The sequence below is a fragment of the Dunckerocampus dactyliophorus genome, chromosome 6, assembly GCF_027744805.1.
Source record: "Dunckerocampus dactyliophorus isolate RoL2022-P2 chromosome 6, RoL_Ddac_1.1, whole genome shotgun sequence".
Classification (NCBI taxonomy): domain Eukaryota; kingdom Metazoa; phylum Chordata; class Actinopteri; order Syngnathiformes; family Syngnathidae; genus Dunckerocampus; species Dunckerocampus dactyliophorus.
Genome location: NC_072824.1, coordinates 32,812,069 through 32,826,800, shown reverse-complemented (window position 1 = coordinate 32,826,800; position 14,732 = coordinate 32,812,069). Strand labels below are relative to the sequence as shown.

The 14,732-nt window shown below is 40.2% G+C and overlaps 2 protein-coding genes across 3 annotated transcripts; both read right to left on the bottom strand.

Moving 5' to 3' along the window:
• Positions 1 to 669: 669 nt before the first annotated feature.
• Positions 670 to 6,119, bottom strand: LOC129183094 (aly/REF export factor 2-like). Of its 2 annotated transcripts, none has more exons than XM_054779946.1 (6): positions 5,489 to 6,119; positions 4,311 to 4,466; positions 4,091 to 4,238; positions 1,359 to 1,422; positions 1,102 to 1,270; positions 670 to 1,021 (listed from the first exon to the last, which is right to left on the bottom strand). In XM_054779946.1, exons 1-6 carry the CDS (start codon positions 5,672 to 5,674, stop codon positions 1,007 to 1,009), a joined length of 738 nt encoding a protein of 245 aa, XP_054635921.1. In that variant the 5' UTR covers positions 5,675 to 6,119; the 3' UTR covers positions 670 to 1,006. The 2 variants fall into 2 exon arrangements, with proteins under 2 accessions (XP_054635921.1, XP_054635920.1); XM_054779945.1 differs by having other exon boundaries at positions 1,102 to 1,273; positions 5,489 to 6,113.
• Positions 6,120 to 6,891: 772 nt separating this feature from the next.
• On the bottom strand, positions 6,892 to 13,619 carry LOC129183095 (ras-related protein Rab-33B-like). The gene is made up of 3 exons (XM_054779947.1): positions 12,317 to 13,619; positions 8,565 to 8,743; positions 6,892 to 7,421 (listed from the first exon to the last, which is right to left on the bottom strand). Exons 1-3 carry the CDS (start codon positions 12,533 to 12,535, stop codon positions 7,091 to 7,093), a joined length of 729 nt encoding a protein of 242 aa, XP_054635922.1. The 5' UTR covers positions 12,536 to 13,619; the 3' UTR covers positions 6,892 to 7,090.
• Positions 13,620 to 14,732: the final 1,113 nt, after the last annotated feature.

Sequence of the window (14,732 nt, the reverse complement as noted above, 5' to 3'; positions counted from 1 at the left end):
CATTTCCGGGCATAAAACTACGGCAAGATAAAAGGACCATTCCCTGTCTTTTTTTTTTTTACCTAATGCGTGCCAATTACACTATCAGTTTATGTTCCATTCTTCATTAACACGTTATTGCTCAACCTTAAAACGATACATGTTCATTTGATGTTCTAGTAATTACATTTATCATTTAACATTTCTTCTTTTTAATCACCGCAAAAGCAGTATTTTGTCAGGTTTTTTTTTAAAACTATTTTCTTATTTTGTTCTAGTTCAACTGTTATACCATGACCCTGAAGACTTTGCAGTCTTTAGTGCAATTCTGATATTGATTTTCATGTATGCATGCAGATGTGTTCTTCCTCATTTCCTTGACAAAACGCCTTATAAGTTCCTCTGAAATGAAATTTGGAAATCTAATTGTGTATTAATCATTCAAAAGATGTCAAGTGATTTTGAAAAAGAAATACATTTGCTTGGTTTGACTTTAAGTATTAAAATATAAATGAGACAATGAAGGAATAAATTAATATAAAAGATGATTAAGCGTGTAAAAAAATGGTGGAATTAAATTAAATATAAAAAACTTTACGTGTAAAAAAAAAAAGAAAAGAAAAAAGTCCATAAACATTTAAAATGACAAACAATTCAGAGTGAAGCATTTCTAAATGAACACAAAAACACTTCAGTTGAGTATTTTATGTACAAAACCCTGGGATATTCACATGTCAAGTATACAGTACCAAGTGATAGAACTGATGAACACTTTCAACATAAAAATGGCATTAAAGCACTTAATTTGTAAGAATACAAAAAAATAAGAGGAAGCGAGAGAAACCATTTCATAATTACAGCAAGAGCAACTGACAAAAAAAATGCAATAAACATGAAGTGAAAACACTAAAATATCTAAAAAGACATGGCTCCTTACAGTAAAATGGCCTCTGAAATAAATGAGATCAGCTCCATTGTGTGAAATCACCATCATGGAAATAAAATGAAGAGTGGAATGTGTGCTTCTTTATCTGTTGTCCGCCTGGAAAAAAAAAAAAGCAAAGAAATGACTATTCAGTAGTTGTGATAGTAGTAGAGATGTCAACAAAGCAAGAGTAATACCATGGCATTGTAAGCGTCTAACTGGGCATCCAACTCTTCCGCGGATAGCTGGGGTCTGCTTCCTCTCCCCCTGCCCCTCCCGTATCCTCTGGAGCCTCCACCGCTGCCACCTTGCCTCCTTTCGCTTCTTTCAAATGTGGGCTGACCGAGGCGGCTCCTGTCAAAGCCTCTGCTGGAACGGTTGTCACGCCAAAGAGCATCTTGCAGTAAGAAACATTACTGAATATACAGTTCACCCATTAGTCCACACCACCAACCTCTGCACTGACGGTCGACTTTGCAAGTCATCCGATGTCGCTGGTACGATTTTCATGGGGCGGCCTAGAAGGGTGCATATGAGAGTGATGAACATTCAGTAGATGTGGATGTATGACGCATAACCCAAGCTTTAGAATGGGTTATGCTATAAGTGATGAGATACCAGCTCGCTCCTACCCCTCCAAACCGTCTGGCTTATTTTGGAACGCAGAAAACCTGTTTAGGACCTTCTATATGGTTTTAGCATGATTAGATTCCTCAAGACATGACATAACACCCCTATAGTAACCTTCAACAATTATCCAATAGAGTAGGCACAAGAGAAAATAAGACAAATGTGTTCCACTGCCAGGGGACTCAGTGGAGGAAGGACAGGAAATAACATCGGGGGTTCATAGTTGAGTTTTAGCTTGGTGTGGGTTAGGTTGCAGCAGGAGCCCGTGTTGGGGATTATTATGAGATCATTCAAGCCTGCTATAAAGGCCTGTCGAGTCTGGCGCTTGTGTGTCTCACAGAACCTTAGGGTGCCATTAATGACACCTAGAGACCAGTGCAGAATACCACAGAATACCTGTAAAATTGAAAGCGTGAAGTGGCGAGGGCTTACGGTACATTCATTTATCAGCCTATACCGCCATACCACAAATAAATGTGGGCCGCCGCATATTGACTTGCTGCTACTTGTTAGGAATTCTCCTTGTTTGTGCACGTTGATGCCAGTGATGCGCGGCGAGGTTCAAGGCTGGTGAAGCACTGACCCCTTTGGAGTTTTTTTATGTTAATACAGGTTGCTCATGAAGATGATAACCTGAAAAAAAAAATTTAATTTACGTTGTTTTTTCTCCCAAATAGTTTTCGGGTATTTTTTAGTCCCATTTATTTGTTTTTATGAACAAAAAAAACATTTGTGTTTGTGTTCTTTTATCTGTACATGAAATACATGCACCCCCCTTCTCTAGGAACATTTCTGATACTTGGTTGTACAAGTCTGATCACCTCCTGCTGAGGCTGCATATATAATCCTCCATCTTGGCAGTCAGCTTCATGCATTCATTCCGCAGACTATAAAAATATATTGCAAATATATCTAACCGGCCGGCACAGTTCAAACCCGCTGGCTTCAGGATGGCTCCCCTGCAGGATGCATTGGCACTGCAAGTGCCTCCCGTGTGACATTTCCATTTGATGTATTTTATTGACGATTAGCAAGAACAATGATGGCACACATGACAGAGGCTGTAGAAAGGCATGGTGTATCATAAATGTTTCTGCAACATATTATTGGCAATATGATGACAAACAAACTTGCAGGGGCTACGAGCCAACTAAGTGTGCACTCAGACTGCAGGCCGGGCTTGCGCACCGAGCCGAGAAACCACTCTCACAGTGGCCTCATCTTAGGTTTCTGCCTTGTATTTGATGAGGAAATTCAAATTCCGCTATTTTGACTTAAGAAAATGTTAAAAACAATTGGAATCATACAGAAAATACATGTATAATACAATTCAATGAACAAAAATGAATATTTTATGTTATTCTTTTTTAGTATTTTCCATCATGACAAGCCTGACCGCACATCACTGCTTTATGCCTTGGCTGCTACTATGAAACCTTTTAGGTTCAAAGTGTCACTTCCGCTTTTGCCTGTGTTACGATTGGTAATGCCATTCTCTCTGCCACTTTCTATACCAAAGATGTACTTATAAGTTTTTATAAACCCAAACACAATGTTTTTATAAGTCATTTACATTTTTTGCACAAGGCTAAAAGAGGTGATGACTCAACTCCCGACTAAAGGATTTGCCTTCAGAGCAACTTTAAGCCATAAAACAGCCATCAGGTGGCAGAAGTGCGTGTTTGATAAGAGCTCGGCAGAGATCGTGTGGATGGAGAAACACACACAACAGGAAGGAAGAAGTGGGAGAGTTTGGAGGAGTGCAGCGTGCAGAAGGTTTTGCATTGTAGGGGCATTTTAATGCTTGCACACACAGTTTAGTTCCAATTGTGAAAATTGTGAATAGTTCATAGTGTTATTTGTAAATACATTTATTTTGATGTAACAAAAAAACTTGTGCTGTTTATGTTGTTATAGTTGTTTAGATATTTGAGCTGTCACAAAAGCAAAAATATTTGTGTCAAAGTGAAAGTCGTGCTTGAAATGTATCTTTTCACAAAAAGATGGGTTTGTCCCTTTTCTAGGCGGGAACTGATATTTTCCTGAAACTTCCCTATGTTCTACTGCTGATTACTGAAGAATGAAAAAAGCTGGAAACAAACCCGTTTTCTGATGAAAGACAGGCGTCTAATCTTTCTTTTGGTAGGTTCCACATTCGTATAGACATAGAACACAATATTCTGTGCACCTTAAAAAAAAATCAGTCAAAATCATCGAAAACGGTCGCTACTGAGGGGGTTGTCTTTTCAAAAATGGCTGAGATTTAATGAGTTATGGGATATATTTGAAGCATTGAGGGAGGAATTTCCCCAATTTTCCAGAACGTCGCTTATTATCAGTTGCAATTGTTGACATGCATGGCCATGGCGTCCACAAAAATGATATACACATGCATCATGGCCAGTTACGCCGATCAGACGATGACTAGTTTGCAGTCCCATGGGAAACACTATAGTATTTTACTTCAAGTATGAATGACTCTTTTACAGGGCGTACAGCCCACTTTCGTCTTCTGATCAACACTTAGAATGAAAGGTATTGTAAATAAATCCTCACCATCAAGAGGGACGCCATTATAGTGCTTCATGGCTTTGACTGCATCCGCTGTCTTTTCAAAGCAGATATCTGCACTTCCTTTGCTGCGGCCAGACCTGTCATAGTGCACCGATACTTTCTTTAATGGTCCAAAGTCTTCAAACAGCTCCTGGGCAAGAAAAGCCATGTGTCAATCATTGTACAGAACAACACTGAGGAGTTTTAGGTTTTCATGAAGCACCTTGATATCCATGTCAGACACTCCAAAGTCGAGATTGGAAATGAGCAGCTTGGCACTACTTTCCGCACCTCTGTCTGCTGCCGCGCTCAGACCTCTGTGTTCTCCGGCATGCTGCTCAAACATGTCGTGCTGCCATATGTCTGGCAACTCTCTGGGCTGGGAAAAGGAAAGATCACAGAAGCTTGTAAGTTTAAGAACTTTTCTGTCACTTCTTTTTGTGTGTGTGTGTGTGTGTTTTTTTTTTTTTTTTTTTTTTTTTTAATAGAACATCACCAGCAAGACGGGGCCACCCGCAACTGCTGTTAGAAGGGGGTGGGGGCCCACTGCTGGTTGAGCACAGCGATAGTGCTTTCATGTTAGAGTCCAGTAAGATCAGAAAAAGCGGTGAGATTTGTCGCTCATCTCTTTTTTGAAAAACAGAACCTAGAGGGGTCTGCAAATTTAACAAGCAGCCCTAATCCCTCCTGCTACGCCCTCTCGTTCTCTGGCAGACCAGCAGTGTGTTAAGAAGCAGCTTTACGACGCCATCTACTGTACGGAGTTGGAATGACAAGCACAGATGTAATGTGCCTTTGCGCGTGGGGGGCAAACAGGTAGCGCCAAAGCTATTTGTTGCAGTCCCTATCAGTAGAAAAATGAGCTTGTTGGCTTTCAAAACGAGCCCTAAACCATGCCTTTACTCTAAATGCTTCAAAAAGGACAGCTTTACATTCATACGGGTATGACTTTAAAAATGACCCCGAATGCTAGGGGTTGTGGTTAACGCCGTTCTTTGGAGTTAAATGACTACAAAGATAATTTGAAAATAACCATGAAGTTTAAATTAATGCTTGCAAACGTATTTGTCTGAAAATATCATAAGCGGAAAGTGATGGTGTTGGCGCATTGTTCACCGAACAAAGGCAACGACAACCAACTACAGCAGACTCCAACTAAAGAGCTACACGGAGCAGCCATCTTGGTAACACCATGAACACCAACAAAGACAATTAAACAAATGAAGGCGACTGGTGGAATTTGACCCTTTGCAATGGATTAGCTAAGTTTAGTTTATTTATAATTACGGGGTGTGTGGGTAATATCACCGCTAATTAGGTTAGGACAATATGTTCTAAGCATAGCAGCGTTACCTGGCGGGTGCTGCTTCATGTTGTGTAGGTATAGAAGGTGTTACATACCCTGGTGTACGGTGCGGGTCGGTTGTCTCGCCCGCGGTTGAAATTATTCGGTCGACTCCGCGTCGACCTCGAGGACCCAACGGCGGAACCAGAACGTTTACTTGCCCCGTAGGAAGAAAAACTATCGCGGCCTCCTTTGTTCATCTTGATAATGTCGTCCAGAGACATGCTCATTTTGTCGACCATGGTGGCGTTTGTTGGCTACTTCCAGACAACAAAGAAATATAGTAGCGAAGGACTGCAAAGCGTTTGCCAAAGTTTCTCCGGTGGCGCCGCGTTAAGGCTAGCGGAAATGCGTATATAGTTTACGGAAGTGACGTCCGTAATGTACAGCCCACTTTATCCTCCGTAAATTTTATTGAAAAAATGCAAGTTAAAAAAATATGCATTAACATTAACAATATAGTCAAAAATATGCAGTTTCTTAATTCGCGCACTTCCGTACTTATGAGTGCATATGTGCGTCGGAATGAGAAGTAGTACAGCAAAACACAGTGAGCCGTCAGTACCCGGATATTGCACTAAACGCGCCACAAATGTTGGACGTCATCATGTCATTCCCAGAAGTTGAGGGACTGACTCGAGTGGTTTCAGTTTACAGTAAAATGGGAGCGAATAAGAAGAGGCCGCGGATAAATATGGCGATCGCCATTTCCGGTAAGTGTGAGACGACGAAAATCGATGTTTTTTTTTACCGCTTGTCCTCACTGGCGTCACCGGTATGCTGCAATCCCAGTTGTTTGAGCACATCCAGTCAACAGTGCCAAAAAAATAATAGAAAAAGAATCAAAAACTATTTGTTTTCATTCAAATCCTCCAAAGCCCTCCTATGTCGAATATCCTACCACCTATACGACATGTGTCAAACTCGTGCCCTGGAGGGCCGAGACGCTGCAGGTTTTCTCTCCCACCAGTTTCTTCAGCATGTGATTTAATTGATGAGCTCCTTCCCTCAAACTGAAGGTGTTGATCATTAAAATCACCTGCTTTAGTGACTGGCTGGAAAGAAAACCTGCAGTGTTTCGGCCCTCCATGGCACGAGTTTGACACACCTGACCTATACTTTTTGTAAACAGTATAGTATCAACAATGCGAACAACACAGCAAAAAGCAAACATATTTGTGAAAATAATCACAGAAGAGAACCGAAACATGTACATTTCATCATGCGAGTATCGCTCCGGTAGAGATAATATCCACACCAAGGGTGCTGTCGAGAAGACGACTCACTACTCAAGAAGAACGACTCTTGATCCTTTTTGGCACGCATGTTTAGACGTCAGGCCCATCAAAGCTTCACAATGGGACTGAGACATCTGCCATTTGGTTGCTAATTGTTGCACCAATGTGAAAGAATCTCCTGTCATATAGAAGATCTTTGAGAAGTCCTTAAAAACAGCATCATTTTGAGGATCTTTGACTAGCATAAACAAGGTTGCACTTCTCTCGTCTGAATGAGTGACTGGTAAACAAATGATCTCTACCTTCACATTGTTTTATTGTATAAGCAGTATAAACAGCAGGAATACACACAATACATGCACAGTTATTAGCGGGAACGTGACCCAAAATATGAGTCTTTCACCATCCTTTTGTTGTTTTTCAGCAGCAGGTCCAGACTTCTTTCTCTTCTCTGTTTTTGTTCAACAGCTTAAAAGAGCCGCTGTAGGTGGCCATGTTTGCTGCGCCAGCTTTCTTCTGTCTCTTCAGTCTGGCACCGACGGCGTTGACGATGTCCTCCACCGTATCGCACCAGTGAGGAAACTCCCCAGCTCCTCGTGGCCCGTTGGGGTGTTTGTCCGCTGCCTTTTTGGCGGACGTCTCAAAAAACATCATGTGATGAGCCCTGGCAAAGCGCAGCGCCTGCTCCTGGCTGACTTGCTCATCAGAATCGGTGACGTCACGGAGGTCGCTCTTGTTCCCCACCAGGAACCTGGAAATGAAATAAAACAACTTTTTAGAAAACTGCAGTTTGTCATCTACAATTCTAATTGATATCTTTCATTCTTCACTAATGTCACATTTATCAGGAAATATTTTAGAATTTAAAAAACAACAAAAAACAAACATGAATTATATTTGTAGATTAAAAGATCATATTTGACTAAAATAAAAATGAGAAAAACGTATCAACCTTTACGGGATTCATATAGTATCTGGATAATCAAGAATAATTTATTAATTTAGTTTAAATGTGGATAAAACAACTTCAATCACACAACATCTGCTCAAACGTTTAATTTGAAAAAGACAAAAATATATTGGCTTTTTATATTTGGAAAATCCTGAATAATTCATGAATAAACATCATTTTAATTGTGCATGAAACAATTTAAAAAAAATACACGTGCTTTTAAAAATGTCAATTGTATTAATTCATTTGTACTATGGATAAAATGTTTTGTTTAAGTCTACACATATCTTCAATAAATGAAATTATGACTTATGTTTGTAGATTTTAACAAAATGTTGTTGTGTTGATTGTATTGATAACATATTTGGACAATCAGGAATAATTGACTAAATCATTTGAACTCATTCAATACCAAAGACGTAGTTATACGTTTTTAGAAACCCGAACGCCTGATCCCAACAACGTATTTCTATGTCTTTTATGGGGGTTTTTGCACGAGAGGCTAAAGGACATGATGATGCTCACCAACGGTTTAGGCTTGAGAGCAATTTTAATGCCATAAAAAGGGCCACTAGGTGGCAGAAGTGCTTCATGAGAGGAAGGAGAAACACGCACGACAGGAAGTGGAAGCCGTTGCATAAAAGGCAGCCTTTGCATTGCATACCACATGGAAAACAAATGACGCACTGACTTTCTTTTGGTAGGTTCCATGTTTATTTAGCCATAGGACACAATGTGCTGTGTGCCTTGAAAGATCAGTCCCAATGGTCTAAATCGGGTGCTACTGAAAGGGTTGTCTTTTGGAAAACGGATTGAATGAGTTCACTGGATGAAACAACTTCAACAAGTGTACACATATTTTGATTAAAAAAATGTTCCCAAATGCCCAAATAATGAATGATATTTGTACTGTATGTGAAACCTTTGTGAATGTGAAGTCACCTGGGGACGTCCTGTCCAAGGGAGTTCTGCCTGCACTCTTCTACCCAGGCAGAGAGGCTGCTGAAGCTGGCGCGGCAGCTGATGTCGTACACAAAGAGAACCGCGTGCACGTTACGGTAAAAGTGCTGCACCATGGACTTGCGGAAGCGCTCCTGTCCCGCCGTGTCCCACAGCTGGAGCTGGTGGCGAGGAGCACGCACACACAAAATGGAAACGACACCGAAGGTGAGAGGTTCGTTCATTCATTCATTCATTCTTTTGTTGGACGCATGTTCATGTAATTGTAGTCAGTCAGTCTGCGGGTTGTCTGCATAAACGGGTTTCACTGGAGAGTAATCCCTCGTTTATCATGGTTAACTGATTCCAGACCAGACCGTGATAAGTGAATTTCCACCAAGTAGGATTCGGAATGGAATATTTTTATTTGGAAATTAGTACTATTTGATTAAATATGCATACTTTTTGAGTAACCATAGGCCGTAGTCAACCACGAAACAGGATTTAATCATATACCTGTATTATCATAGCGTGAAATTTGAAGTGCAAAGAGGCGAGGGATTACTGCATTTGCAAATGGCAGTTAACTCATTCAATACCATAAACTTATTTGTACATTTATAATCCCGAACGCTCGATCCCAACAGCGCATTTATACGTCCTTTACAGGGGTTTTTGCGCAAGAGGCTAAAGGATGTGATGATGCAACTCTTAGACTTGAGAGCAACTTTAATGCCACAAAAACGACCACAAGGTGGCAAAAGTGCATTTGATAAGGTGAAGGGAAAAATCACATGACAGGAAGGAGGAAGTGAGAGAGCATGGAGGAGTGTAGTGTGCAGAAGGTTACTACGCATTGTAGGGACATTTTAACTCCTGCACACGCGTGCACACACATACTTCAATTCCAAATGTGAAAATTGTAAATAGTTAATGGTTGTATATTTGTAAATAAATTATTTTGATGCAAAACAACCCCTTTTTTGTGTTGTTTATGTTAGTATAGTTGTTTAGATATTTGGGCTGTCACAAAAGCATAAAATATTTGTGTCAAAGTGAAAGTTATGCTTGAAATTAAGCTGGTTTTCTCCCTTTTTTTAGTTGGGAACTGATATTTTCCTGAAACGTACCTATGTTCTACTGCTGATTACTAAAGAACGGAAAAAGGTAGAAAACTTTTTTTGTCTGATGAAAGACGGGAGTCTAATCTTTCTTTCGGTAGGTTCCATGTTTATAGAGCCGTAGAACACAATATGCTGGGTGCCTTGAAAGATCAGTCAAAATGGTGTAAAATGGCCGGCACCAAAGGGGTTGTCTTTTGAAAAAAACAGAACAAAGAACAAAGTTGATAAAGTGCGGTAAACTATAAAATGGTGCAAACAGATGGATGGCGAGGCACAAGGGTTTTGGACACTGGAAAAATATTAAGAAGGAAATTCGTGACAAAGAAGGTGGAAGGAGTGCAGAGAATGTGTTGAAATACGCAGATTCGGAAAAAGCATGAACTGTGAAATTCAATGAGTCACCGCTCAGAAGGAACAAGACTTAGTGTCATCTAAGACACAGCCTCAATCATCCTGACTTTGCAAAAAACAAATGCATGATTTAACCGTCAAATTTGCACTATAGTGTCAATACAAGAGCATTAAGAACGCCAAGGGACATATTTGCTAACAAATTGTGGGTTATATTACTGAATGCGTCTTCTGAATGCCTTATACAGTATTTCTATTTCTATTTCTATTTCTATTGTATTCCATTTATTTATGTATTTTTTGTTTTTTCTGCCACTAGACCACATTAGGCCCGGTCCAATTCAAAAACCACTCAAGCTAGACTTTGCAAACTTTGGCTAGGTTATCATAGAAAGGCTAAGCACTCATTATCATGATGAAACATTTATTCTATTTGTGAAAATGCAATAAAGGCACATTTCTATGCTTTTTCAGTAACTAGACCGCATTAGACTCCATGCTGTTCAAAAACCGCCAGACCTAGACTTCTCAAATATTGACTAGATTATCCCAGAGATGCTGCAGGTTGATAAAAACACTGCTTCTGATTTCTGAAACCTTTATTTTGTTTTTGAAAATGACAAAAATGCGAGATTTCCATGTTTTTTTTCACCTGACCTCCCATCTACCTGCAGCCATTATGCTGACCTTACCCAATTATCCAGAGTTGGACTATTTGACCTGCTGGTCATTTGTCACATAGGATCTTGCATCTCCAGGTGATGAGGAAAGGAAGGTGTGAATGAATTTTTAGTCTTTGTATGATAATCTAGTCCACATTTGAGAAGTCTGGGTCTAGCGGTGATATTAATATTTCAACCCTATGTTCCTTATAGTATTATGAGTTTATTTTGTAAAAATGTTTCTGGTTAGAATACAACCTTTTTCCTCTTATTATTTTGACTTTATTCTTGTAAAATTTGTTGGGGGTTTTTCCCAGTTCTGCTCTTGTTTTGTTATTTTCCAACTAGTAAGATTTTCTTCTTGTAAATTTTCTTCTCATAATTATAATTTTATTCCCATATTATGTTTTTCCCCAACCTAAATTTCCAAACAAATGACAACCTTATTTGTTGTAAACTTTTTGTTACTAAAATGACGTATTTTTCCCCTTATATTATCCTCGTTAAATTCAACTTTTTCTCGTGAGGTTACAACTTTTTTCTCTTATATTTTGACTTTATTATTGTAAAATTACTGCTGATTTTTTCAATTTTTGTTGTTGGTAGGGTTTTTATTTTTTTTTTTAGTTTTCTTGTTAAATTCTATTTTTAGAATGCACCGCGGGCCGCAAATGGCCTCAGGGCCGTGCGGTCTAGATGCTAAAGAAAAAAACAGAACTGTAACATTTTCACATATCAGAAACTGTTCTAATTCATTTGTATCCTTTGTGTGTGTCTTTTACTGCATTTTCACAAAGAAAATCAAAGTTTCACAAATGCAAAAGTGGGAAAATAAAACATGTCCATTCCACCTTAAATTTCCCTTTAGGTGCCAAATCTGAGGCTGGAGAATCGGAAGCCAACTTCAGCGGTTTCATTAAGACACATTCCAATACATGTTGATGATATGTAGTATTCTACAATGGTCACTAGGTGTCAGTAATGTTACACTGATGGAACAAGAACAGAACAGGAAGTAAACAAAGAACAACGAGAAACTCTCGTTCTATGCAAACATGTGTGAGTCTCTATTATGTCTTAAATGTCCTAATTTCTCTTATTATGTCTACTATATTGGGTAATAGGAGTGTAAAGCTGAGTATAGGGGTGTTATTTCACATCTAGAGGGCTCTAAAAAGGTTAAAAACCATATTTAGGAGGTTGTAAACAGATTTTCTATGCTCCAACTACGAAAATATTCCATTTATAAATAATGAACGCTACTTTGCGGAAATTCGCTAATGTCGGTCGAGTCTGGAACCAATTAGCCAATTAGTAGAAGAGATGTAATCAAACTAGAATCGATTTGATACTGATACTATCGATATTTGGATTGTCAACTTGACTGACCTGAACATAACGCACACAGGCAAGAGCAAGCACGCGCACACACACACACGCAGAAGCTAAGATAGAAGCTAAATTAATGGAAGGATTTAACAATCACTTGCACAAGGTAGATAAGGGTTTGTTTGTTTTTTTAATTCTACAGACTCATTAGTTATTATTGATATTGAAGTTACCTTAGTCGTGACTCCCCGGGAGCCAATTGAGTCAAGCAAATCAGTTGCTGTCTTACCTTGATCTTCTCTCCGTCCACGTCCAGGACTCTTTCTCGGAAGTCCACCCCGATGGTGGCCTCCGCGCCGCAGGGGAAGTCACCGGCACACAGCCGGTGTGTGAGGCAGGTCTTCCCCACCGCTGAGTCCCCGATGAGCAACACTTTAAAAGTCCGATGGCGGACCAGCAGCGACGACACGCTGCCCAAAGAGCTTGACAACTCCAGAGAAGACTCCATTGAATGACGAGGAGGATGTTCCTCACCGTGGACTGGAAAGCTCCTCGAGAAACCTTCCTTCCACGCGCGCGCGCACACACATTCTTCAGCTTCACGCACACCTCTGACTAGACCAACGTGTAAGCTAACTGTAGAGATGTGCGAGTATTGAACGAGTCGTTCAAATCTCTCGAGTTTTTCACTTAATCGCTGAGTCGCTCTGTGGGACCCGATTCTCAAATTGGGAATCGAGTACCTGATTCACAACTGGTTACTCGTGTGCGTGTTTCTGCACATGCGATATGTGACGGGTGACTCGAGTAATCAAGTACCCGATTCACTTCAGTGAGTGCGTCAAAAAAACTCAATGAACTCAGAGCCAATGTGCAGCGCCCTGTTGGTGGATCTTTTAATAGCGTTTGAAAAATAGCATTCACAGCTTAATTTTTTTTTTTATCGAATCACAATTTTAGGAACCACAAAAGCTGTGAAGGAGTGAGGAATACGTTCATATTCGTATTGTGTTATAATCATTTATAGTGAATAGTAGTGTGACGTGAGTATTGTACATGTACTATTGTATATGGATGTGAGCTGTGATTCATGGGTTGGGCTACAGGGGGCAGTGGACTTTACCTGCTAGTTGGAGCTAGCCCTCAAAAAGAAGAGTTACCGCTGGTGATGGGCAATACCACTGATTTCGTTTCCGATCTGATACCGAGTAAAATTCAGGCTGGTATCAGCGTTATTGATCGGATACGTAGCAAATTACGTAAAAACTTACGGAACACACGTAGCGCAGACGTAAACGTCATATCCGGTTACGTTAACATACATAAATGAATAGAATAAAACACATAAAATAGATCGACGGATGGCGTAGATTGTACATGCCTAACACGTGGCTGCCGAAAAATAGGCCGACTGGACCGGACGCGCTCTGCGTAGAACTCAATTGCGTAGAACTCAATTGAACCAATTGCGTTCCGGGTACGTATTACGCAGTGACACTGCGTTCCACCGGGAAGCACGGTGAAATGCAGTGCACTGTCAGTTCCCGGATGTTGCGCTCAAACGCCCTTAATGGTGAGTGTGCAGCGACGGACCCTAACCCTAACCCTGACCACCCTCAATCATCGCCGCCTTGTTAGATGTCATGGTCATTTCCATTCAGTGCGCATCATAGTAATGGATTTGGGACAGCACTACATTTAAGATTTGCACCCTCGGGACCCAAGTATGCAGTGTACCCAGTATACATAAAGTATTAAAATTATTCAGTAATCATTATTTTAATGTTATATATGCGGCATCTTTATAAACATTCAAAGTAATATTTTATCAAAGCGATGTTGGCTAAAGCAATGAGAAAACAGGAGCTAATGCAAAGGAACTCTTCATTTATCAACACCAGTTTTAGTTTCCAAGTCTTTTATGGAAAAAAAAATCCACTTCTTTTCAGCTGGCCTAACTACATCCTGTAGCCAAGTAAAGTAAAGTCAGGCCTTCAAAATAAAAGCAGCACACCAAGGCAAGCAGTCGCAAATACTCTTGGTAAAGTGATGTGAAACAGTGTTTGACCCCTTCCTGATTTGTCTTACTTTTGCATGTTTGTCACACTTAAATGTTTCAGATCATCAAACAAATTTAAACAGTCAATAACACAACATGCAGCTTTAATGTGAAACTTCTTATGATTAAATGAGAAAAAAATCCAAACCTACATGGCCCTGTGTGGAAAGTGACTGTCCCCCATTAAAACATAACAGATGAATTGAGATCTATCAGTGTGGAAAAGGTTATAAAGCCATTTGTAAAGCTTTGGGACTCCAGCGAACCACAGTGAGAGCCGTTATCCACAAATGACCAAAGCATGGAACAGTGGTGAACCTTCCCAGGAGTGTCCGGCCAACCAAAATGACCCCAAGAGCGCAGTGATGACTCATCCAAGAGGTCACAAAAGACCCCACAACAGCATCCAAAAAAGTGCAGGCCTCACTTGCCTCAGTTAAGGTCAGTGTTCATGACTCCACCATAAGAAAGACACTGGGCAAAAACGGCCTGCATGGCAGAGTTCCAAGACCAAAACCACTGCTGAACAAAAAGAACATTAAGGCTCGTCTCAATTTTGCCAGAAATCATCTTGATGAGCCCCAAGTCTTTTGGGAAAATACTCTGTGGTCTGATGAGACAAAAGTTGAACATTTTGGAAGGTGTG